General features: G+C 46.9%; 1 protein-coding gene across 3 annotated transcripts in view; it reads right to left on the minus strand.

Moving 5' to 3' along the window:
* RGS5 (regulator of G protein signaling 5) overlaps window positions 1-21,660 on the minus strand; it is an 85,442-nt gene extending 63,782 nt beyond the window's left edge. The window contains exons 1-2 of one of the 3 annotated variants that reach the window (XM_065555772.1): window positions 21,390-21,660; window positions 20,846-21,017 (exon numbers count right to left, since the gene is read on the minus strand). In XM_065555772.1, coding sequence (XP_065411844.1) covers window positions 20,846-20,889 — 44 coding nt within the window. In that variant the 5' untranslated portion in view covers window positions 20,890-21,017; window positions 21,390-21,660. Of the gene's footprint in view, window positions 1-20,845; window positions 21,060-21,389 lie in introns of all 3 variants that reach the window. The other 2 variants (XM_065555771.1, XM_024107146.3) reach the window with 2 other exon arrangements.
* Window positions 21,661-26,688: the final 5,028 nt, after the last annotated feature.

Genomic DNA, 26,688 nt, shown 5'->3' on the forward strand with positions numbered 1-26,688 from the left:
CTCACCAGGATTGGTGGGAGGAAAGGAGGGGGAATGATTAATTTCTCCTTATTTAAGATCCAAGGGTTTGGATCGGTGTTCACCAAGAAATTGGTGGAGAAGTCTCTCAAGGCTACCCAGGGAAGGGAGTTAGCACTTGGGAGTGGTGGCAGCAAAACCAGATCTAAGCTGGTAGTTAAGCTTAGAGCTTCTCATGCAGGTCCCCACATCTATACCCTAAAGTTCAGAGTGGGGAAGGAACCTTGACACAGACAGAGGTACAGACTCATTTTACCTGTAAGGGGTTAATCAGTTCAATTAACCTAGTTGGCACCTGACCAGAAGGACCAATGGGAAAAGAAGATACTTTCAAATCTGTGGGCGGAGGAGAGGTTTTTGTTTGTGCTCTCTTTGTTTGTTCCTTCTGGATAAAGAGAGAGAGACCAAGCAGGTAAACCATCTCTTGAAAAGATACCTTGAAATGATACATCTAAAATTACAGAAATTGTAAGTAAAGGCAAGGAAATGCGTTAGATTATCTTTTGTTTTAGCTTGTGAATTTTCCCTATGCTAAGAGGGAGGTTTATTCCTGTTTTTGTAACTTGAAGTTGAGCCTAGAGGGGAATCCTCTGTGTTTTAAATCTTTTTATCACTCTGTAAAATGACCTTCCATCCTGATTTTACAGAGGTGCTTCTTTTACTTGTTTCTTTATAATAAAATTCTTCTTTTAAGAACCTGATTGATTTTAGTGTCCTAAAAATAAAGGGTCTGGTCTGTAGTTTTATTAAAGGCAATTGGTTGGTATATTATTCTCAAGCCTCCCCAGGAAAGGGGGTTAAGGGGCTTGGGGGAATATTTTGAGGAAACAGGGACTCCAAGTGGTCCTTTTCCTGAATCATTGTCTAAATCACTTGGTGGTGGCAGCAATACCGTACAACTTCCTTGGGGAAGTTTTTAACCTAAGCTGGTAGAAATAAGCTTAGGGGGTCTTTCATGCGGGTCCCAACATCTGTACCCCAGAGTTCAGAGTGGGGAAGGAACCCTGACAAGCACATGATAGGTGTAGCATACAACACACAGAGACACTTGCACAGAGTTTAACACGTTATTGCATTTTACTGAATCACTGAAGATCTACACAGATCCATACAACATGTTTATCTGCTCTCTAGCTCATCCTTTCCTGGTGAGTCCTTGGGGGACTATGTGAATTCAGGAAAGCAGGGGCCACCTGCCTCACCCAGCTCCTGCAGCAATTTCCCTCATATTAAGCTTGTGAAATATGGCAGAATTGAGAGCAACTTTTGCCCTCTGTAACCTTCCAATCTCTTCTGTTCCATAACTCCGTGGTCAGTCTCAATAGGTGACTACAGAGTCCTACCAGGAGACTTCATTGCTACATGACCTTTCCCATGATAAACCAGTTCTCATGACTGGAAGACAGTCTATTCTTTAGAGTGATTCCATTTCAATGGTCAAGCACTTGAACATCAATAACCCTATTTCTTTATTGTTTTGCCACCCTCCTTTGGAATTCCAGTCCAACATGGAGGCAAACAAACAATAGAGAAGGCAAATCCAGGTTGCAGCTTGGCAATGATATACTCGGAGAGTTAACCATCTCACATAGAATTCATAGCTTGCACACACAGATTCCCAAAATCCTCAGGGAAGGTCCATTCCACATGAGAGAGCAATGGCTGAGGCAGTCACAGGCCACTATTCTGCGCTACTCCAAATAGGGGCATTTCTGCCAGTGGGGAAGAAGTCAGCCCAGTGAAGGAGAGGGCTGCTCCCCTGCTCCTCCTTGGACCTCTCAGGGATGTTTTACATGGAATCAAGGTTCTGCACAAGAGGAATGGGGAGTGGCCTGACCTGCAGGGAGTGGAAGTCAGCAGGGAACAGATTCAAACTGCATGGAGGCCACTGGGAATTGGCCAGACACTTTAAGACTATACTGCTCTCCCCTTAAAGCACGTGCTGTCTGGGTGACCCCCACTCAGAGGGGCCCAGTTGCAGCCTGGGGTGGGTTCTTTGTGAGCACTGCCTTCTTTCTGGAAGGGGCCAGCATAGGGCACAGGGCAGGTCTCCATGCAGCTGGCCTTACATGGTATCGAGGGCTCTGAGCCTCTGCTTGTCCAGTGATGGGCTGGCCTGGGGAAGACCCCCCCTCCACCAAATCCATAGGGAAACCACTGTGCTCCTTTCTCCCCCAGAATTTAGCCAACCCCAAGTTTCCATTTCTCAGGTTTTGCTGTTGTCCAACACTGATCCCCTGTGCCATCCCATCCTGGCTATCCTCAGAACAACTGGGAGTGCAGGGGCAAAGTTGTTTAGTGTCTCATGCATGAGCCCCATGTTGCCCAGTGCACTGCATGCAGGGTTTGTGTAGAAAGAAGCAAGACTCATTTATTTAGCTGGATCCATGGGTGGCGGGTATAATAGGCCAGGGAAGGCTCAGCCTCCCCTGGCAGAGCCGCTGCTGCGGGACACTTTGTGGGTTTTTGCTTATTATTATGTGCTATGCAGGTTCCAGGGCAGCTGAGGTGGTGGGATCTGCTATTCAGCTTCCTGGGTTCATCGGTAATCTCCCTGGACTCCAGAGAGATTACTGATGAACCCGGGAAGCTGAGTAGCAGATACTGTCTCCTCAACCGCCCCAGAATCTGCATGGCGCATATAAAAAGCTCAGCGTTCTTCTTCTGGGGGTCTGAGGATCTCGGGAGATGAGGCGCATTGCCTTTCCCATTCTCCGGCCTGGGGCTAGGACAGGCCTGGGGCTCAGGTCGGCTGGCCCCGGGCTCGGGTTGGTAGGCCAGCTGGGGCAGCTAGGGCTGGCCCGGGATTGGGGTCGGTCAGCTGGCCAGCACAGCTGGGACTGGCCTTGGGCTCAGGTCGGCCGACCAGCACAGCTGGGGCCAGCCGGTGGCAGAGGGGGGGCAGCCTGGGGTTCTGCTGGCCTGGGGCTTCTCCAGCCATGGGAGGGCAGGTGGGGGAGGGTCAGGGCTTCTGCCATGGGAGTCGGGCCTCATCCCGAAGCTAGCCACAGAGCTAGCCTCCCCAAACGGGGGGGGGGGGGGAGGGAGGGCTCCACCCGCCACCCGCCACCCATATCTGGATCTGAGATAATGACACCCAATATAGGGAGCCCTGTGGTTTGCTTCAACTTTGTAATCGTCCCAGAGAGCAATTTACTAGCTGTGTGTCCTGGTTTGTGTGGACACTACTTTAAACAAAAGAGAACACTTTCCAGTGTCTCACTATGTACTTTGTTAAGATCCTGCTTTTCCCTGTTAAGTGTTAGGTCACCATCCTCAGGTACAGTGTGGTCCCTTTGTTCTCTCACCATTTGGTTTGTTGATTCTAATAAGTGTAGTGAAGTCAGTGTGACCCTGCCAGCCCAGTACAGTGCAGCCCTCACCTTGCTGAGCATTAGGTATGCGTTGGCCCTGGTGGCCTCACTTCCTGGCCCACAGACAGTGAGTTCTCACTGGACCATAAGTCTATTTACTATGTCTTTGGGATGTGTGTGTGTGTGTGTACACATGCTTGCTGTAAGTATGATTGTACCAGTACCTGTCCATGTCTGTGTATGCAGATTTCTGGAACTGGCTATAGGGGCCAGGTTCAGTGATGACATGAACAGTCCTGTGCGTTGCCTATTGGCTGTAAATTGGAAGGAAAGGTGTGAGAGGTACCAAGTCTTGGCATTCAGTGAATAGTAAAAGCTGCCCCAGTGAGGGGTTGCTGGAAGCTGTGTAGCAGGAAAGGTGGCTAAGGAGGAGTGTAAACTAACCTAGACAAGACCACAGAGGCAGTGGAGTTACAGCAAAGAGGAACTTCAAAATGTACGCTATGAGGTCACATTCTATGGCCAAGGCATGTACGCTAATGCCAGTTCCATTGTGTTAGAATAGCTTCACAGAGCCAGCTGCTCTCCTCCCCCATAGGCCATCACTGGAAAAATTATTTGGGTTCATTTTAAAAGTTCTTTAGCCCTATTTGAATGCCTTCCAGTGAGGGAGAGGTGGCTCACAGGGTCGCGGGGTCTGGTCATCTCAGTCTAGTTTCTAATCATTCTAGTCATCAATCCCACATTGCTCTCACTCTCTCTGGTATGTACACAGGAAATCCCAGGATTTCCAAAAGTGACCCTTCTGTCCTTGACTTTTCAGGAAATGGTGGGGATGGGAAGCACCAAGCAAGCCTGGGTTCTCAGCAGATGCAAAGAGAGTTTCCATCACGTGCGCTTCCAAGAAATCTATAAACGTGACCTGGAAAAGCCATGTTCTTCAGTGAAGGGTGAGCAGCTCCATGATCCCACTGCCCGGGATATCTCCTGTGTTGAGATACTGTCATAGTCATCCTGAGCACCCAGGAGAGGCTCGTGCCCCAAGTGGCTGTAAATTGGAAGGAAAGGTGTGAGAGGTACCAAGTCTTGGCACCTTGGTTATGTGGGCTGTTCTCTGGCTCCTGATAGTTACTCTCGAAGAAGCACTTTAGCAATCACCTCCTCTGCAGTGTGGGCCCAGGAAGTGCTCATAGGAGCAGGGCAGCCCACAAAGCTCTATGGAGTGGCCCAAGCCTGCCCCTGTTTTAATAACAGAGAGTGCAGCATGTGGAGTCGACAGGGGGACGGTACCTAGGAAAAGATGAAGCTGTGCATGCTGGGACCTGTGGATACACCTCCATGCCTCATATGGGCTATGGAAACCAGATCCATTTTATTCACATTTGTGCATCCCCCAGTGGGACATAGGTGAAAACCCGCTCTGTAGCTACAGGGTTTGGCTACTAGGGGCCAGCAGAGCACAAGGTAGCAGAGCACAGGGTAGCCCAGGGTAATCCTAAAAAAGCCAGGCTTGCTTGGTGCTTTCTTATCCTCACCCACTGCCAGCTAGAACCCCATATCTTACAGCAGATGTCCTAGGTTCCTAAAAATTCATCTGATAAGACAACACCCTTTTAGACTGAACACCACCCCAGTGTCCATAGACTCTGGTCTGGTCTGAAGCCAGAGCCAGATTATGGTATACACACCACAGGACTGTGCATAGGGCCGTGGTTGCTATGGTCACTTGGTTACAGCAGAATCTCAGGTTTCATTTAAAGAGGGAAAAAGTATTTTTAAGTAAATTTTTAGTCGTCGTGGTTTCAAATTAATAAAAAGCTGGAAAAGGTGATTTGTGTGTAACTGATGCAGTGAAGCTACCTTAGTGTGCCAAGAGCCTAAGCCCATAGCTCTGAGAGGAGGGAACTGTCCTGCATGTGCGTGTCTGCAGAGAGCTTAAGCCTGTCACTCTGAGTGGGGGGGAGTGACTGCCCCAAGTGTAACTGTTGCAGCAACCTTTCTGAATTTGCAGAGAGCCTGAGCCCATAGCTCTGAGAGGGGGGAACTGTCCTGCATGTGCCTGTCTGCAGAGAGCTTGAGCCTGTCACTCTGAGTGGGGGGGGGTGACTGCCCCAAGTGTAACTGATGCAGCAACACTGCCTGAATTTGCAGAGAGCCTGAGCTCATTGCTCTGAGAGGGGGAACTGTCCTGAGTGTGTGACTGACACAGTGACACTTCCTGTATCTGCAGAGAGCTTGAGCTCATCACTCTGAGAAGGAACGTACATCCCATGTATCTCAGTTGGGTGTTATCTCCCAGTCCCACTGCTTCAGGGACCCCACCAGCCCCACTCTGGGGAAGGGCTCCAGGGACCCCACCAGCAGGGGACTCTGTTGGGAGGGGTGGAGCATAGTGGGCCCAGGCTTCAACCCCACAGAGATACCCAGCAGCTGGAGTAAGTATGGGGGAGCCCTCCTTGCACCCAGCTGCTCCCAAGGGCCACACAGTCACTTCTGAGGGGGAAAGGGGGCCCATGCTTCTGCCCCTGCCTGTCTTGAAGGGTCCCCATGCCACTACCAGTGTCACTCATGCCACCTTGGCCATGAGATAGGGCAGTATTAATATTAATGTACCAGGCACTGGTAAAGACCCCATCTGGAATACTGTGTACAATTCTGGTCACCCATATTCACGAAAGATGAATTCAAACTGGAACAGACACAGAGAAGAGCTACTAAGATGATGAGGGGACTAGAGGACCTATTTTATGAGTGGAGACTGAAAGAGCTTGGCTTGTTTAGTCTAGCAAAATGCAGGCTGAGCAGGGATCTGATTGTTCTCTATAAATACATCAGAGAGATAAACACCAGAGAGGGACAAGAGCTATTTAAACTAAAAGACAATGTTGGCACAAGAATAAGTGAATATAAACTAGCCATGAACAAATTCAGGCCAGAAATTAGAAGACAGAGGGGTGGCAGAGCCTCCCAATAGGGGTTGTGAGGGCAAACAACTTAATTATAAGTGCAAATTTATGAGTACAATTGTATGATGAGGTTGCTTGTGATAGGAGGTGCAAAACTCAATAGGCCTGGGGTTCACTCCTGGGTTATGCTTTATGTTCCTAAAGCTCATTGTGTTGGGGCATTCACCCCACACTAGCCCTGGTGGGGTTAAAATGTGCAAGTAAGACCAATTAGCCATGGGCTGCACCTGGAGGGGAGCTAGGCTGCTATGAGGCTTACTTGGGGATGAAGCTCACCTGGGCAAAAACAGGCAGGGCTTTTATAAAGCCAGGGATCTGGCAATAGAGATATAGGCAATGTAGGAAGCAGTACTGAGGGCTGGGAGAACAAAAACCTGAGATGCTAAATTGCTTGTCCCTGGATTGGAACCCCGTGTAGAGGTGAGCCTAGGTTCCACTACAAGCCACTGTGGGAGCAGCGTGCTGGGGCAGCCTCTTTAGGGGCTGCTGGGGACAGTCTGGAAGGAGACTTTGATAATACCCCAGAAGGGAGGACCTTCAGTGTGACTTAGCTGGAGGACTAAACTATGAAGAGGAAAATGGAAAGTGTAGGGGACAACTTCCTGGTGCAAATGCTGGAGGAACCAACTAGGGGCAGAGCTCTTCTAGACCTGCTGCTCACAAACAGGGAAGAATTAGTAGGGGAAGCAAAAGTGGATGGGAACCTGGGAGGCAGTGACCATGAGATGGTCGAGTTCAGGATCCTGACACAAGGAAGAAAGGAGAGCAGCAGAATATGGACTCTGGACTTCAGAAAAGCAGACTTTGACTCCCTCAGGGAACTGATGGGCAGGATCCCATGGGAAAATAACATGAGGGGGAAAGGAGTCCAGGAGGGCTGGCTGTATTTTAAAGAATCCTTATTGCAGTTGCAGGAACAAACCATCCCGATGTGTAGAAAGAACAGTAAATATGGCAGGCGACCAGCTTGGCTTAACAGTGAAATCCTTGCTGACCTTAAATGCAAAAAAGAAGCTTACAAGAAATGGAAGATTGGACAAATGACCAGGGAGGAGTATAAAAATATTGCTCAGGCATGCAGGAGTGAAATCAGGAAGGCCAAATCACACTTGGAGTTGCAGCTAGCAAGAGATGTTAAGAGTCACAAGAAGGGTTTCTTCAGGTATGTTAGCAAGAAGAAGAAAGTCAAGGAAAGTGTGGGGCCCTTACTGAATGAGGGAGGCAACCTAGTAACAGAGGATGTGGGAAAAAACTAATGTACTCAATGATCTTTTTGCCTCTGTCTTCACGAACAAGGTCAGCTCCCAGACTGCTGCACTGGGCAGCACAGTATGGGGAGAAGGTGACGAGCCCTCTGTGGAGACAGAAGTGGTTCGGGACTATTTAGGAAAACTGGACGAGCACAAGTCCATGGATGCACTGTATCCGAGGGTGCTAAAGGAGTTGGCAGATGTGATTGCAGAGCTATTGGCCATTATCTTTGAAAACTCATGGCGATCAGGGGAAGTCCCGGATGACTGGAAAAAAGCTAATGTAGTGCCCATCTTTAAAAAAGGGAAGGAGGAGGATCTGGGGAACTACAGGCCAGTCAGCCTCTCCTCAGTCCCTGGAAAAATTATGGAGCAGGTCCTCAAGGAATCAATTCTGAAGCACTTAGAGGAGAGAAAAGTGATCAGGAACAGTCAGCATGGATTCACCAAGGGCAAGTCATGCCTGACTAACGTAATTGCCTTCTATGATGAGATAACTGGCTCTGTGGATGAGGGGAAAGCAGTGGATTCCTTGACTTTAGCAAAGCTTTTGATACAGTCTCCCACAGTATTCTTGCCAGCAAGTTAAAGAAGTATGGGCTGGATAAATGGACTATAAGGTAGATAGAAAGCTGGCTAGATCATCGGGCTCAACGGGTAGTGATCAACCGCTCCATGTCTAGTTGGCAGCCGGTTTCAAGTGGAGTGCCCCAGGGGTCGGTCCTGGGGCTGGTTTTGTTCAATATCTTCATTAATGATCTGGAGGATGGCGTGGACTGCACTCTCAGCAAGGTTGCAGATGACACTGGGAGGAGTGGTAGATACGCTGGAGGGTAGGGACAGGATACAGAGGGACCTAGACAAATTAGAGGATTGGGCCAAAAGAAACCTGATGAGGTTCAACAGGGACAAGTGCAGAGTCCTGCACTTAGTGCATGGGATTCTTCCGTCCTGTTACAGATTAGGGACCGAATGGCTAGGAAGCAGTTCTGCAGAAAAGGACCTAGGGGTTACAGTGGACGAGAAGCTGGATATGAGTCAACAGTGTGCCCTTGTTGTCAAGAAGGCTAAAGACATTTTGGGCTGTATAAGTATGGGCATTGCCAGCAGATCGAGGGACGTGATCGTTCCCCTCTATTCGACATTGGTGAGGCCTCATCTGGAGTACTGTGTCCAGTTTTGGGCCCCACACTACAAGAAGGATGCGGAAAAATTGGAAAGAGTCCAGCCGAGGGCAACAAAACTGATTAGGGGGCTGGAGCACATGACTTATGAGAAGAGGCTGAGGGAACTGGGATTGTTTAGTCTGCAGAAGAGAAGAATGAGAGGGGATTTGATAGTTGCTTTCAACTACCTGAAAGGGGGTTCCAAAGAGGATGGATCTAGACTGTTCTCAGTGGTACCTGATGACAGAACAAGGAGTAATGGTCTCAAGTTGCAGTTGGGGAGGTTTTGGTTGGATATTAGGAAAAACTTTTTCACTAGGAGGGTGGTGAAGCACTGGAATGGGTTACCTAGGCAGGTGGTGGAATCTCCTTCCTTAGAGGTTTTTAAGGTCAGGCGTTGGGAATTGGTCCTGCTTTGAGCAGGGAGTTGGACTAGATGACCTCCTGAGGTCCCTTCCAACCCTGATATTCTATGATTCTATGAATTTGCACTATTAAATTTCATCCCATTTCTATTACTCCAGTTTACAAGGTCATCCAGATCTTCTTGCATGATATTCCAGTCCTCCTCCGTATTGGCAATACCTCCCAACATTGTGTCATCTGCAAATTTTATTGGCACACTTCCACTTTTTGTGCCAAGGTCAGTAATAAAAACGTTAAATAGGATTGGTCCCGAGACTGATCCCTGAGGAACTCCACTAGTAGCCTCCCTCCAGCCTCACAATTCACCCTTTAGTATGACCTGTTGCAATCTCTCCTTTAATCAGTTCTTTATCCACCTTTTAGTTCTCATATTAACCCCCATTTTCTCCAGTTTAACTCATTTTCTCATGTGGAATTGTATCAAATGCCTTACTGACATCCAGGTAGATTAGGTCTACCACATTTCTTTTTTCTAAAAAAAAATCAGTTATCTTCTCAAAGACAGATATTAGTAACTTTGTTACTATCTCTTGAATACAACAATTGAAACAATTGTAGAAAAATCTATAATTACTTTCTGTCATTTAGGCTACTGACTTTTTGCAGTTCACCAGGCTTGGAACAGATCATTTAACATCCGAACAGCCCTCTCTTATCTTAATCACCTGTTAACCACTCTGTTTATAAACAAAATTCTGACTCCCTGCCTCGGGGGCACAAGCTGGGAGCAGCACATCTCCTGTTTCCTCTGCAGAACTGATTACATTGCAAGTAGGTTGAGGGGGGGAATGCCATCCCATGCCCCCTCCCCAAAAAATCCATCTATGGAAAATAGTACCTGATAGGCCTCCCACTCTGACAGCTATTCATGAATCTAGAGGAGATGAGTTGTGGGGTTTCAGTTTAGCTTCCCCATCACACATAATTAACCATAATAATTGTCACTCACTGGCATTTCTGATGGCAGACTCAGCGGGGCCCTGGATACATGGCAGATGAGTAGAGCTGGTTTAGCTAGAACAGGAGTCCCCAGCCTAACTCTCAGATACTGTGCAGTGTGGTCAAATTTCCTTTCTTTTATTCTTATTCATTCTTCTCTTTCCTTTTTTTAAATTTTGCACTGCTTTTACCATTGTGGGGTGTCATCAAGGCCCACAGCAGGGATGCAGAGATGAGAGAGGCTGTTTGGGTGGCATCTCTGCCCTAAGAGGATGAGGGAAGCTGTAGGAATTGCACGTGAAAGCCCGCTCTCAGGGTTGGCCAGATCCTCCTTCCACTCCAGTAGGAATCGGTAATGGCAATTACAGATGCCCAGTAATTTGGCTCTCCCAGTGCATTGACAGCATATAGCCATTGCAACTGCCAGGGAACATAGCTGACCCTCTGCAGCAGTGCATTCACTTAATGTGGAGATTGCACTTGCTGGAGAAATTTTGCAAAAATGTCAAAAAATGCTTCCAAGTATTTTTCCTGGCATTCAATTTTTTTGCAATTTTTTATTTGAAAAAATCAAACTCTGGAAAGCTCAGACCCCTCAAAGCACCATGTATTTTTTTTTATTTTAGTTAATAAAAATAAAGAAGCAGCCAAAACCCAAGTCTAGGCCGTGTAGACAGTTCTTTAAAGCAAAACAAGACAGATATTCCAAGGGCAAACTTCAAAAAATATAGCAGCTCTTAATCCCACCAGGTAGTTTTAAAAAATAAAAAAGGAGAGGGAGAGAGGCAAATCCACTCATATATAATACACCCTGCCTCCTGAGGAGAATCCTGGCTCTATAATACATCCTGCCCTTAGGAGAATTCACTGTTCTATAACAGACCCTGCCCCTGAGGCAAATACACCCCTCTACTGTGCACCCTGTCCCAAGGAGAATACACCCCTCTATTACACACCCTGCCCCTGAGGAGGATCATTCCCCTAACACACATCCTTCCCTTGAGGAGAATTCCCCCCATATAACACCCTGCCCCACACATCCCCATTGAAGATACATCTCTAAGCCTGTTGTTAAATTCTACAAAGCTGGGTTGTTTTGTCCCAAGAGTTGGGGTCAGTGAGCACTAGAGGAAGGAGTCAGGTCAAGAGTCCCCTGCCTGAAGCCTCCATCCTTGCTGTGGCCTGGTTGACATGCTTACTGAGAGAGGCAGTGAGAGTTCTAGATTACAAGGTCAGAAGGGACCATTATGTTCAGATAGTCTGACCTCCTGGATAACACAGGCTATAGAACTTCCCCAAAATAATTCCTAGAGCAGTTCTGTTAGAAAAAAATCCCCTCTTGGATTTCAAATGGTCACTGATGAAGAATCCACCACAACCCTTGGTAAACTGTGCCAATGGTTAATTACTCTCACTGTTAAAAATGTACACCTTATTTCCAGTCTGAATTTGTTTAGCTTTAACTTCTAGCTGTTGGATCATGTTAGACCTTTCTCTGCTAGAGTGGGGAGCCTATTAACAACTATTTATTTCCCATATAGATACTTATAGGCTGTGATCAAGTCATCCCTTAACCTTCTCTTTGTTAAATTAGACTCAAAGAGCTCAATTTGTTCTATCACTGCACGTCAGGTTTACTAATCCCCAGGGTGCAGCCTGGGACTGTGGAACCACTGTGCCCCCTTAACTCTCTCCAGCATGGGCTGTCTCTTACAATGCCTTGCTAGTGACCAGCAGCAAACCCCTCCAGGTGCTAGTATCACTCAGCACAACCACATGTGGAGACCCCACACCCAGCTAGATTGCATGAATGCTCCCAGAGCCACATCCTCCCAGCACTGTACCCCTGGAATATACGGTCTTGCACTACTCAAGATGAGCAATGCAAGTTTATTAATTGTTCACCACTTCATCAATGAAAAGTGAATATCCACCAGCCTTTGCAAAACCTGAGCTGATTTGCCACACACTTCATACAAACTCACTGGTAAAGATAAACAGTTAAACAAATGTTTTGACTATAAAAGGCAGATTTTCAGTGATATTAAGTGATAGGAATAACGTCCAAGTTAGTTACCAAAAGAAAATATAAACATGCAGTCTAAACTCTCAACTCTATTAGACTGGGTTACATCTAGATTAATCAGTTTTTCTCACCCCACTGGATATTGCAGTTCCTAGAACACAGTTTTCACCCTTGAAACCTGGGCCAGTCTCCTTTGCTGGAGTAGTCAGTCTTCTCAGTGTCCTTGTTGCTTGCATCATAGATGGGGGAAGGAGAACGGCCAAGCATGAGGCCCCAGTGTTCTGTTTTATACTCTTAGTCCATGCGCTTGGAGAACACAAGTCCAGGCATGTCTGGTGGGCACTGCTGAGTCTCAAGGTGAAGCAATACCCCAGTGTGTCTCCTGTAAGTGAGTCGTTGAATTGTAACTCCTCAGCTGTACAATGGCTGGTGATGTCTGTTCAGCACCCACTTGGACATTGGTTATCTCTTCCCTTGTCATTGTCTCTGGAGAGCTAGAATCTGGGTGCTTCCCAAACCCACAGCATATTTTAGTGAAAACCATACAACACAATTCTTTATAATTTTATATGCATTAATTATACACCTATTTAGATGGAACAATGGCTTTCAGCAGATCATAATCTTTCTCATGATACCTCTCATGGCATGATGGTTACAGGGTGCTCCCCAAGGTACAGAATGTCACAATAATGTAGAGTCATGACAAGGTCACCCAGCTGTGTGAGCTACATCTTTGCTTGTCTGAGGATCCACAATTGCATGCAAAACCCACTGTGAGCCCTGGAGCATTGAAGCTCCAGCCCCATCCTAAGCACAAGGGAAAGCAAATGCTCTCTCATGTAGGCATCTGCCTCAAATGGGTGGAGCTTGGTCTGTGGGATGAGTTTTGGAGACTGGATTTTTTTTCTCCATTTAGAAACCTAATCATAACCCCTGCACCCCTCTATGCCTAACTTCATGACCCCTTAGCAGCTCCAGAATTGCACACAGCCCCTTTCCAAGCCCCAGCATACCTTAAAGCCCCTTTGAACTGATAAGGTCCCAAGGAGCCCCTGGGATTCCTTCCGCATCACAGCACTACCTCTGAGTCTCCAAAATTGGCACTGCAGGCAGGATTAATGATTCATCAGGCCACTTTGATTCTGAATGAGAGGGCCCACTTAGGGATTTTAATGCAGTTTGACTAATTCACTTTAATTAGTGAATTGGTCCCCATGTAGACAAACCCCTGCCTTAGGCCTATTCTTGGCAAGCATACTGATAAAGGGGAATATTTCAAAAGCTCTACCATCCCATTGAAAGTCAGTTGGGTTGGAGCCCTTAAGTGCCTGAATCACCTTTGAAAATGGGACTTAGGCTTCTAAATCATGTAGGCACTTTGAAAATGCTCCCTGTAGTGATCCAGGACTCACCCCTGCAGCGCCTCCCGCTGGTCTCTGTTGGGAATTAGCTCATCCAGCTTCCGGAGTGCCCTCTGCAGGCCAGTAATCCACCTTACCGCTGGCCCCCATGTCCCTCCCAGGACCCCGGTGTCCCTTTCTCTGGGGTGCTGCCCCTCTGGCAGTAACCCCTCAGTCTCAGGGTCTCCCCGCCCAGGGGAACCCCCACCCCCTAGCCCCACCTTGCCCAGTGTAAGGCTACTGCCAGTCACCAACTAGCCTCCGTTCCCTGGGGCAGACTGCAGTGTATGCCACTCATCACTGGCAAGGGGGGGGGGGGGGGTTGGGCCTGCTGCCTCTGTCTAGCCTTGGGCTGTCTACTACAACCCCAGTACCTGTTTGGCCTTATACTAGGCCGCAGCCTGGGGGGTTTCCAAGCCAGAGCTCCCCGGCTCCCTTGGCCTTTCCCCAGCTCTGCTCCACGCCCAGTACCTTATCTCTAGCTCCCTGCAGCCACGCCCATCTCTCTCTATAGCTAGAGGAGACTATGTGCCTTTACTCCTGGCTCAAACCTTTTATAGGGGCCAGCTGGGCTCTGTTTGGGGCATGGCCGCAGCTCTGCCTGCTTGCCCCAATCAGCCGAGTGGCTGCTTTCTCCTGCCACAGCCCTTTCCTAGGTCTTTTTTAAGCCCCTCAGGGCAGGAGTGGGTGTCCACCCTGCCACACTCCCCATATCCTACTATGCATACTCATTACACAGTTTTCAGAGGTTCACAGCTCAGACAGTGCAAATGCTTCCTTTGACCCAAGGTAGGGTGCTGATGTTGAATGAGTGCTGTCTCTATGCCACCTGTAACCTGCTAGCCTCTCGCTGGGCTGGTTGTGGCACTGCTCAAAAAGAAGTCACAAGAATTGTTTACACTCTATTCATAATCAAAAATGGTAAAATCATTTTCCCTTCAACTGTCCCCAGAACACCCTCATCAGGCAGAGGCCAAGGTCCCAATTCTCCACTGACTTACACAGCATGCTCCCAAGTCTCATTTACACTGAGGCCCCTGTGTCCTGCTCTGACTGCAGAAAGGTGGACTAAGTTACATTTATACTCTTTAAGGCCCACAACATTTTGGCACCTGAGGAAAGGAGCTCAAATGATGCCCCCATACCTCCTTGCTTGGGCCAAAACTTTGAAAGGTCTCAATTCTGCCTTCTTCCTGTTCTACTCCTCTCATGGGTACTGCTCTTTTACCTAGCCCAATAAAGGAGAACTAACAACTTAAAATGCCTTGTTCAAAAATTTTAAGTAGCACTTAACTTTCAAATGCCTGAACAGCAAATGTAACTTTTCTTCTCTGCATAGTAAACATTGGCATTTTTATCTGTTTGAATAATCAAAGTGGTGCTTTCCGTGCCTTCTTGGTTGCAAAGATTTGAACTGCTTTCTGAAGGTCCACAGTCTGGACCAGCTCATGCTCTATTGAGATGATTGCAAGGCCACCTAGCCTCTCCTGTGTCGTTGTGGAGCGTAGATGTGTTTTTTATTAACTTCAGCTTGGAGAAGCTGCGTTCTCCACTGGCAACTGTTACAGGAAGTGTTAGAAGTATGCACAGAGCAACAAAAGCATTTGGAAAGAGGGTGGTCATCTTATTTGTGCACATATATTCCAGAACAGCCTTGGAGTTGATCCTGCTGAAATGTATCTCGAAAGGGCTTTCAGTTCATCACCTAAATCACTCGCATCAATATCATGCATGTCATCATGTGTCAACACGGTCTCTAGTGCCCTGCATTGCTGGTGTAGGTCTTCTTCAGGTATAGTGAGGAGTTTTGGAATATCATACAACAGCCCAAATTGACTGCTGTGTACCTTGATCTGCATGAAACATTCTTCAACTGACTGTATTGCATAATCTAACACCTGGTTAAAGAATTCAACTTTGAATTGTTGTTTGGAGTCTCTTATGGGATTATCCTGTGCCTCGTAATCAAACTGTCTTCTTCTTCGGTGACTCCTGTATCCTTGAATGGGTGGGGAAATAGCTTCAGTGTGAAATTCCTCTGCCAACTTCTATGCACTCTTCAGAACGTTTTGAAATCCCTCATCTGACAGATAAGACTGTAGGCAAGACTTTTCTTTGTCCAGTTGTTCCATTGCTCAAGATATATCAAGGTCAACATCTTGGAGTCTCTTGCTTACAACACTTATTTCAAACAGTATGTCATGCCACAACACAAAGCCATACAGAAATTTGAAGTTATGTGGAAATGGTGATTCCATTTCCCTCTGCCACTGTTCTCCCACGAACAGTTCCTGCCATAGCATTATCCTCCATAATGGCAACTATGGCATCAACTATCTTCCCAATTTGGTGTTTGATAGGCTTTATCACCTCCACTCGACTTTCCCATTGTGAGGCACTCAGTGGTTTCAGTGTCAAAGAGGATGTTCCCAGATGTTGCTTCAAAATTTGCCATGGATGAGTTGATGCAGAGAAAAATACATAGATGCTTTGAATTACATTAAAAAATTCAGCAGCCTCACGAAGCTGATGCTGCATCACTTTGACCACCAAGTTCAATGAATGAGAACTGCATGGGACAAAAAAAGCTCGAGGATTTTTAACTCTTGGATCCGGGTCTGCACTCCTCTGTTCTTTCCTCTCATGTTGGCACCATTATCGTAGCCCTGACCTCTCATGTCAGCTATCGCAATTCCCATATCTTCCAGCTTTTTAAGAAGCACATTTGTCATACCAGCTCCTGTAGTATCATCAATGTCAATAAATTCTAGACAATGCTTTCTGACAGTCACCATTGCAGGGACATTTTCACTAGGTTCTGTTGTTGTTACAAAACATACCATTAAAGTCATTTGTTCCGTATGGCTGATGTCAGGTGTGCAGTCCAGAATAACAGAGCAATATCTTGCTGACTTCAGATCTACCACAATTGACTTTTGTTGCCAGTAACTGTATGATCTCATTTTGAATTGTTTTTCCAAGGTAGTGGTGTGTGTATATTTCTTGGGTGGTGGCTCTTCTTAGATGCTTCTGGAGTACAGCATCAAACTCAGCCATCAGCTCCACAATTTTAAGGAAGTTTCTATTGTTTGGCACATACAGCTGATTTGAAGTGCCACCACGCAGTGCTGGGTTTTGGGTAGCAAGCATTCTCACAATGGCAATGAGCTTTTTCAGAAAATTTTGCCAGTAAAGAGACTCTGATGCAATCTTCTCTTGATGCTGATCATCTATGATGGCCTTTAACCTTAGTCTCATCTCAAGCTCTTTCCACCTATGGAATGCTCTCTGGTGATTTGTTGCCTTCTCATGGCATGCAAGATTTCTAGCCAGATTTTTCCAGTCCTTTGTTCCTGTAGAACCCAATGTGGTTGGAACATTAGACTGGAAGAGTTTGCACCAAAAAGAGCATGCAGCACTCTGGGATTTTGAGTACATAAACCATGGCCTCTCCACTTTGTCACCATTGGGGATTTCATGCCAGTAATGTGTTGGATGGAAACTTCTGTTTTCATTGTCTTTGGGCAACATGAAGTTTTTCACTTGCTGTGGCCCATGCAGTACAAGGAAGTTCCTCAGGCTACTGCTCAAGTGGGTCCACAGTCCTGGATCACCTAGACTTAAGGAACTAAACTCATCAGCAGCTGTTTCTTGCGCCTCCACCACATTCTTCTCTGATCTATACTTTTCTACAGGAATGTGCATGGTTACATCCATTTAGGGTGACCAGATGTCCTGATTTTATAGAGAGAGTCCAGATTCTTGGGTCTTTTTCTTATATAGGCTCCTATTACCCCCCCTCCTACCCCCATCCCGATTTTTCACATTTGCTGTCTGGTCACCCTACATCCATTTGAGATGGAGATATGGATGCTGCAGTAGCTGCCAGGTCACCTGCACTCTGACTAACTGGAAGATCAGGCATCTCCTCATCACTCAAATCCTCACTGGGGCCGGAAGGCTCACCATGAACATTTGTGGCTATGTATCTCAGGAGAGCTTCTTCCTGCTTAGATAGGAAAGCTTCCTTTGCTGCTTGCTTTTTCTGAACGCTGCCCCACAGGGGCGTTTTCTTCTTTCACTCATGACTGCTGTTCTGTGCCAGCTATAGTGGCTCTCAACACTCAATTGAAGGGGACAAATAAGCAGGCTGGTAGCAGGGCCTGAGTAAGGGAAGATATCAGCATCTTAAGGGTCTAATTGGCTCCTACTACTTCAGTTGACTGCCTGTTCTCCTCAAGTGGGTTCAGGGAAGCAGCAGGAAACAGGAAACTCCCTGCGAAGCTGGTGTTAATCAGTCCAGACTCCTGGGGATGCTAGAGAGGTACATAAGAGGCTCCTCCTCCTCCTCTCTCTCCCTGCAGCTCCTGCTGCTTTCTGTTATTCCCTCTCACCTTTTCTCCAGCCTGCCTGTTATGTCTCTTGTGCCCTCCTTCCTCCAGCACAGCACTCCACCATCTCTGTGCATCTAGAGCAGAGAGAATACATATGCACCAGCAGCAGACACAATTTTCTACACTCTGAGTCCTAGTGGCACCCCCCTCCCCCCCACCAGTCTGGCATCTGAGGTGGCTGCCTCAGTTTGCCTCATGGTAAGGCCAGCCCTGTTTAAGGCCCCTTGACACTGCCAGAGTTGTGAAAAAAAGAACTTGTTTGTATATGAGAATTTGTCCCTATGTTGTCATTTACACTTGTGTAAAAGGGGATGGATAGATTTAAGCTGCAGCCACATTCATGCAAAATCTCCTAGCAAAAACAAAATGGACAGCAAATTTGCATCAGATTTGTGTTAATTATTTGGTAAGTGGAGGAGTCCCTAGAAGAGTATATTTGTTAACTGTTAGTTTTAAAGAGTGTCCCAGAGCATGGTGAGCCCAGGGTCAGCGCTCCTTCATACAGAATACACTGAGAGCACAGTTTCTTAAACTATAGATACTTGCACAAATCATCAAAGGTATTTTAAAGTTACAGTGTAACTGACCCCCCCAGTATGGGGAGGAAATTACACACAAGTATAGAAGAGTCTTAAGAGTGTCTGACCATGCCATATGAAGAGAGAGAAGGACTTCCTATTACATATTGCCAATATTAGTGCTACAATCTTTGTTTATATGTATGCATACATACGTGTGGAACACCTATTAGTACAGTTGTTTCTTCATTAATCACAAACATGTTAGAAGGAAATGGAGCAAGTCAGCCATTTGCAACAGCTTTGCCCTGGAGGTTCTTAGAAGAACTAGTAATGGGGGGGTGAGGGATTTTCCAAACACAAAGTGACTCTTGGTGCAGGGGTCCCTGTGACTTGTGCTCCGACATCCCTTAGGAGCTTCTGAAATTCCCAGCTGACACAGCTAAGACAGGCATTTTCCAGCCAGGGACCTGCAAATCCAGCCCCATTCTTTCTCTGTAAAAGTGTTTTCTCTCTGACCTCAGGGAGCAACCTGGAAAATTCTAATGTGGCCCCTAGAAGTTCTCATAGCAAGTGTGAAGTACCTCAAGTAGGACAGAATGAGAAATCTCAAAAAAGTGGCTATTAATAAAAACAACAACAAGAAGAAAAATTGTGAAATAGCTGAATAAGAACTGTGCCTTGTCAGAGGGGCTGGGGACTGTGGATTTGGATAATGCACAGAGAAATCCAGGAAACAGGAGAGGACTTTGAAACATTTAGAGCAAGGCTATTTCTTAACAGCCACAAATCACATTCTCATCTCATGAGATCATTGCACTAAGCACTAAGCCTGGCTTCACAGAAAGCATATATATCTTTCTCTCCTTCTGCTTCTAGTCCTGTATAATGGGTCACAAATCTATAATCTACAGGGGAAACAGCAGACTTGGCACGTATAGATCCACCAATTCATTCAGTATCTCCAGCTATTTAGATGATAGACCCAATCCTCCCCGATCTAAATAGCCCAGCTTCAGATCTGCAGTTAGGGATTGTGAACAGAAACCCTTTGTAAAGATTCATGTGTTTGACCAGGGAATCTGTGGCTGGCCAGTTCACTAGTGTAACTGTTGCTTTCTCAGGTTGTTCCAGATGCAGGGTTAGCGCTCTGTATTCAGGGCTAGATTGCAAGCTGTATGAGAGGTCTGTGCAAGGGAGCGGGAGGAAGAAGGAGTGAGCACTAGTCTGGTACCCTTGCACAAGTTGCCCAGCCTTGTCCTGTCAGAGTCAGCCACACACCTGCTGACCCCCCACTTCCCACAGAAGCTGTGTGGGTAGGGTCAGGGAATGGGTTGAACTTTTGTTGCCTTCTGCTCAATGAGATAGGTCTGCTCCCTGCACATGTATGGAGACTAGGGTCATTTGTTGGTAGCCTTGGCCAGCACAAGTGAATTCCCCCCTACAGCAAGGAGGAAGCAGGAAGGAATTGTGACTATACTCAGGTCTACACTAGGGAATGAGGACGGTATAATTCCATAGCTCAGGGGTGTGAAAATCCACATCTCTGAGTGAGGCAGTTAAACTGACCTAGCCCCCCTATAGACAGTGCCTAGCACCCGCCTCTAGGGGAGGAGGGGCACCTAAGCTGATGGGAGAAGTCCGCCTGTCTGCATAGGTAGTATCTTCACTGCAGCACTACAGCAGCGCATTTTAAGTGTAGTGTTTCTTGAAGCACAAGCCTTCAGGGTTACCTGTGGGGTCTCTCACTGACACCACTCCTCGCTCAGTGTGGGCATCAGCCAGCTCAGGATCAAGCCAAACGGCATTACAGCCCGGATCCCATAGACTCCCCGCGAGGTCCAGGACCGGGACCGCTCTCCCCCTCCCCCCACCGCGGCTACGCGTGCTCCCAGGGCCGTGTCCGAGGCAGCCGGCACCCGCAGGCTCCATGAACTCCGAGGTCCGGGGAAGCTGGCGGCCCCGCGAACTCCGGAGTCCGGGGCAGCCGCCCGGCCCCGCACCGCGAGCTCACGGGGCAGGGGGGCCGGCCGGCTCCGGTCCGAGGCAGCCGCCCGGCCCCACGTTGTCCGGGGAGAGCAGCCGCCCCGCCCCGCGCGGCGGGTGTCCGGGGTCGGGGTCCGGGCTGCCGCTGCCCTGCACCTGGCCCCTGCGGCCCAGATAACAGAGCAACATACAGGGAAAGACACCCTCCCGCTGCTCTTTGGAACAATACTGATACCTGCTTTTCTCTTACATGCTGTAACTGTCCTTTGTATTGGACAGGGCAGCATGCAGGACCTTGCCTCACGCCTTGCCCTCCAACACAACACCGGGCTAAGTATTTGCATGTTTAAATGCCCCCATCTAATTTAAGAAATTGAAGCAATCTTGCCTGTAAATCAACAACCATCTTGTCTTCTGCACAAACACTCATTGTTCTCACCTCTCCAGACATGTGTGTGGCAAGGCTGCTAATCCTTTGCACATTTTGTCGAGCTGTTATTTCCTCAGCTTTGAGCAGACCGTGGGAGAAGGCAGGACAAGGCGGCTCCAGCTCTCTCTGTGATGCAGCTTTCCGCTCTCCAGCATATATCAAGGTTCTCTCTGTCCTGGAGCTGAGCCAGACACTCCAATCACACCCCACAGAGTAATCTCAGCTGCGGAGCAGACAGGGCTCAGCAGACGCTAGACCAGGGGGTGGGCAAACTTTTTGGCCCGAGGTCCACATCTGGGTGGGGAAATTGCATGCAGGGCCATGAATGTAGGGCTGGGGTAGGGGTTTGGGATACAGGAGGGAGTGCGGGGTGTGTGTGGGGGTGCTGTGTGCTGGAAGGAGCTCAGGGCAAGGGATGGGAGCGCAGGACGGGTGCAGGGTGTACAAAGGGGCTCAGGGCAGGGGATTGGGGTGCAGGAGGGGTGCGGCAGGGGGTTGGGGTGCAAGGCGCAGGAGGGATTCGGGGTGCCAGGTCCGGCCTGGCACCGCTTACCTGGAGCGTCTCTGGGGTGGCAGCGGTGCGCAGCAGGGCTAAGACAGGCTCCCGGCCTGCTCTGGTCCCACGCCACACTGTGCCACTCCCAGAAGCGGCCGGCACAACATCCCTGCAGTACCTGGGGTGGGAGGGTAGAGAGCTCTGCACACTGCCCTCGCCTCTCCCTGACAACTCTTAGTGCTATCCTCTAGGCTCCTGTTGGTGAAAGGTATCAGAGAAAGGCTATCCCCACAGACAGCAGTTCAGGGTTCATTCGCCTCAGAGTTACATGTTGGCAACACAGTGCAAAATCCCCACACAGCCCCTCCCCATGTACCCAGCCCACTGCAGCAGGACCAATGAGAGAGGGAAGATAGGCTTCTGGCATGCCCACTCTGTTACCCCTCTGCCTTGACTGTGAATGCTGGAGCCAGTTCACCCTAATGGCAGCAGTGACATCTGGCCACAGAGATCTGGACCAATATGCATTTCACACGGTGATTATTAATTATTGCAACTGATTGCATATGGTGTACGCCATCCCACTGGGGTAGTGCCAGGATGCCTTCATGTAACCAAAAGAAGGTTAAGAGGTGACTAGATCACGGTCCATAAATATCTGTGTGGAGAGAAGTTATGAAACAGCAGAGGGCTAGCAGCCCTCTTTGAGCTAGCAGCCAAAAGCAGAGTAAGGGTACATCCACTGCAAACAAAGGTGTGATTGTAGCATAGGTAGGCAGCTAGGAGAGTCTGAGAGAGACCCATCCCAAAATATTCCTATAGACTAGTGCTTGGGGCACTCACCTGAGAGGAGGAAGATCTGGGATCAAGTCTCTGATCTAGCTTAGGCAGAGGAGGTAGTTTAACCTGGGTCTCCCACTCCCAGGGGACTTTTGATGCACACAGCAGCCTGCCCCCTCAAATTCTTACTCTACTCACCCCAAATGTTATCTGTGTGGGGCCTGATCCAGCAGCACACTCCAAGTACACCCATCTGGGGCCTGCAGGTGAGAAATGCAGCTGATGTCTTGCTTGAGATTTCTGATAGGGCTTTGGGAGGAGCCAGGACACTGAGCTGCATGGCAGCCTCAGGATACGATGACCAGACAGCAAGTGTGAAAAATTGGGACAGGAGGTGGGGGGATAATAGGTGCCTATATAAGAAAAAGCCCCCAAAATTGGGACTGTCCCTATAAAACCGGGACATCTGGTCACCCTACCTCAGGACTCAGTGATATTCTGCAAGCCATGGGCAGAAAATTAGGTGCCACGTTATTATGTGCCTCCAAAGGTGGGTGGCAGCTGAGCAGGGTCTGAGTATCTCATTGGTGCCTAAATGTTGGCTTTAGGGCTACAGTGGCAATTAGGCACTTGAGTCCCTTTGTGGATCTCACCTGGTGTCACTCCTCAGCCTTATCCAACATTTTCCCTGCACTGAGGGGACTCAGGGCCTGGCTCCTACCTCAGGGGATTAGCGAGTGGTCTCAGAATGCAGGGATCATAGGTTCAAAACTCTCTGAGGCCAGCCTTGGATTCTCCTTACTGGTAGCTTGTTGCTCCTCAACCTCAAGCAATCTCCTTAGAATCATAGAAGATTAGGGTTGGAAGAGACCTCAGGAGGTCATCTAGTCCAATACCCTTCTCAATGCAGGACCAACACCAACTAAATCATCCCAGCCAGGGCTTTGTCAAGCCAGGCCTTAAAAACCTCTAAGGATGGAGATTTCACCACCTCCCTAGGTAATCCATTCCAGTGCTTCACCACCCTTCTAGTGAAATAGTGTTTCCTAATATCCAACTTAGGCCTCCCCCACTGCAACTTGAGACCATTGCTCCTTGTTCTGTCATCTACCACCACTGAGAACAGCCTAGCTCCATCCTCTTTGGAATCCCCCTTCAGGTAGTTGAATGCTGCTATCAAATCCCCCCTCACTTGTCTCTTCTGAAGACTTAATAACCCCAGTTCCCTCAGCCTCTCCTCGTAAGTCACGTGCCCCAGCCCCCTAATCATTTTCCTTGCCCTCCGCTGGACTATCTCCAATCTGTCCACATCCCTTCTGTAGTGGGGTGACCAAAACTGGACACAATACTCCAGGTGTGGCCTCACCAGTGACAAATAGAGGGGAATAATCACTTCCCTCAATCTGCTAGCAATGCTCTTACTAATACAGCCCAATATGCTGTTGGCCTTCTTGGGAATAAGGGCACATTGCTGACTCATAACCAGCTTCTTATCCACTGTAATCCCCAGGTCCTTTTCTGCAGAACTGCTGCTTAGCCAGTCGGTCCCCAGCCTGTAGCGGTGCATGGGATTATTCCTTCCTAAATGCAGGACTCTGCACTTGTCCTTGTTGAACCCAATCAGATTTCATTTGGCCCAATCCTCCAATTTGTCTAGATCACTCTGGTCCCTATCCCTACCCTCCATCATATCTACCTCTCCCCCTGGCTTTGTGTCATCTGCAAATTTGCTGATGGTGCAATTCATCCCATCATCCAGATCTTTAATAAAGATGTTGAACAAAACCAACCCCAGGACTGACCCCTGGTGCACTCCACTTGATACCAGCTGCCAAATAGACATTGAGCCATTGATCACTACCCACTGAGCCCAACATACCTTCTCTCCTTCCTGCGCTGAGGGCACCTGCTCTGTAGCTGAGGGGGTTAGAACAGCAGAATCAGAATGCAGGAGTCACAGACTCAAATTTCAGTGGGGCCTGGGTAGCAGTCTCTGCCTCAGACTCTTCTTAATGATGGCTGGTCACTCAACACATGTTAACCAATCTCCTTCCTGTGCTGAGGGGATCTGGGTCCCATCTCAGTAGCTCATTTATTTTTTTACATTTTTAATTTAAAAAATAGATCTTTTGGCTAACAGTTTTATTTGATTTTTCCAATGAAAAATAATAAAATAATTTACTTTTACAATAATAAGAAGACTTTTAATTCAAAAGGCAATTTTTGCAGAAAAAAGTTAATAGATTTTTTTGAAGAAAAATTGATTTTTTTTGGTCAATTTTTTTTTTTACATTTTTGATCAAAACATAGACTTTTGGGATATTTTTTTAAAATAGATATAAACCAATTTTTAATTCCAAATTCAACTTTTGGAAGAAAAATTGTAATCTGTTTTTTGATTAAAAAAAAAAGTCTTTTCTAGCCAAAAAATTTTTGGTTTTCAGTTTTCAGTTTTGGTTTCGATCAATATTTTTGCCTAAAAAAATATTTTATTTTTGCTAATGAAAAATCAATTTTTTTCAAGATTTTTTTCTTCAAAATAATTTTTTCACAGACTTTTTTTTAATATTTTGGTGAAAATCTATATTTTTGCCATTTCTTTGCCATTTTTGATCAAAAATAGAATTTTGGCTAAAATATATAATTTATTTCAATGAAAAATCATTTTTTTTTTCAGAAAAAAATCATCATTTTTAATGGGTTTAATCAAAATATATTAATCAAAATTATAGATTTTTTGGCTAAAGATTTTATTTGATTTTTTCCAATGAAAAATCATTTTTCTCAAATTTTAATTGAAAATTCACTGTTTTGGCAGAAAATAGTTTAATCCTTTTTTAATGAAAAATTATTTTTTTACAAAATATGTTTTCTGTTTTTGATTTTAAAAAATGCATTTTGCCTAAAATTATTTAATTTTTGTTCCAATTAAAAATCAATTTTTTCAAGTTTTTGTCTTAAAAAATAATTTTTCACAGAATTTTTTGTCTGAATTTTTGGTGAAAAATACTTTTTTGACAATTATTTTAACCTTAATTTACTTGCTAAATCTATTTTTGGCAAAAACTATTGGTTTTTTTATGAACATTGATTTTTTTTTTTGCCAAAACATTTTGCTATAAATTGTGTTAGAGGGCTTTCCCTTCACCCCCTCGCCTGGTTCTTGCCATGCAGACAGAAAGCAGAAGACCAGAACTCCAAAGTACAGGCAATACAACGTTTATTGGGGTTAGTTCCAAGCAAACATGTCCATAGCTCTACACACCAGCAGATCCTGTTTCCCGGTGTTCCATTCCCAGCTCTGACGCTGCAGACCCTTGCCTGTGTCCCCGTTCCTCATTCTCATTCACCATTCTCATTTCCCATTCTCCGTTTTCCCTATTCCCACCTCCTCCTTCTTAGTAGGCCCAAATATACCTGCATTGCACACCCACAGTCCCATCCCTTACAACTTAGGGTCATGTTCCATTTTGGGTCTGGGGTCTTATCCCACCCCTTTTGTATTCCATGGGAGGGGTGAGGAGTGAGGTTGTGCTCCAGTCAGAGACGGGCATTTCTTTGGTCTTTTAGTGTTTTATACCTCCTCCCCCCTCCCAACTGGTTGCTTGACTTTGCCTTGAAATTGGTTTGACACTCTCTACCTTGGGGGAACACCCTGGACCCCCATGTTCATCCTTATAATATGATTGTGTGGTATCCAATACAAAGTTTGTCATGTCAGGTGTCTTCGGAAGGCTCATGATGCACTGAGCAGTGTTGTTATAGGTTGTAATTTCATGTATATACCGGTAGTTATGAGGCTGAAAATGTGTCCTCATGGCTTAAAACAAGCCCAGGCAAAACTCTCCAGGAGCAGAGGGGCAGTTCACACCTCATCAGGTTATGTATGGGACAACCCCAGCCCAGCCTCACAGGAACAAAGGATACTGGCCTAGGCAGCAACAAAGGATCTGTTGGACTCTCAAGTGAGTCACCCTCCTTCCCTTGGTTAGTTTGGGACTACGATGAGGTAATGCTCACCTGACTGTGAAGGGGGGGGAGCAGAGCCAAGGGGGAAGAAAGAACATGATAAAAGGGAGAGACGCTTGCCATGCTCTCTCTCTTCCACCTCCATCTACAGACACCACCACCAAGCGACTGAAGTGCTGATCAAAGGGATCAAAGGGGAGAGCCTGGCTGAAGGGAAACCAGCCAGCCTGTGGTGAGAAGCATCTAAGTTTGTAAGGGCACTGAAAGTGTTAAGATCAGCTTAGAATGTGTTTTGCTTTTATTTCATTTGACCAAATCTGACTTGTTCTGCTTTGACTTATAATCACTTAAAATCTATCTTTTGTAGTTAATAAATTTGTTTGTTTATTCTGCCTGAAGCAGTGCATGGTTTGAAGCATTTCAAAGACTCTCCTTGGGATAACAAGCCTAGAAAAGAAACATATCAATTTCTTTGTTAAATTGACAAACTCATATAAGCTTGCAGTGTCCAGCAGGCATAACGGGACACTACAAGATGGAGGTTCCTAGGGTTGTATCTGGGACCGGAGATATTAGCTAGTATCATTTGGTTGCACAATCCAAGCAG

The sequence above is a fragment of the Chrysemys picta genome, chromosome 8 (genome assembly GCF_011386835.1).
Source record: "Chrysemys picta bellii isolate R12L10 chromosome 8, ASM1138683v2, whole genome shotgun sequence".
NCBI lineage: Eukaryota > Metazoa > Chordata > Testudines > Emydidae > Chrysemys > Chrysemys picta.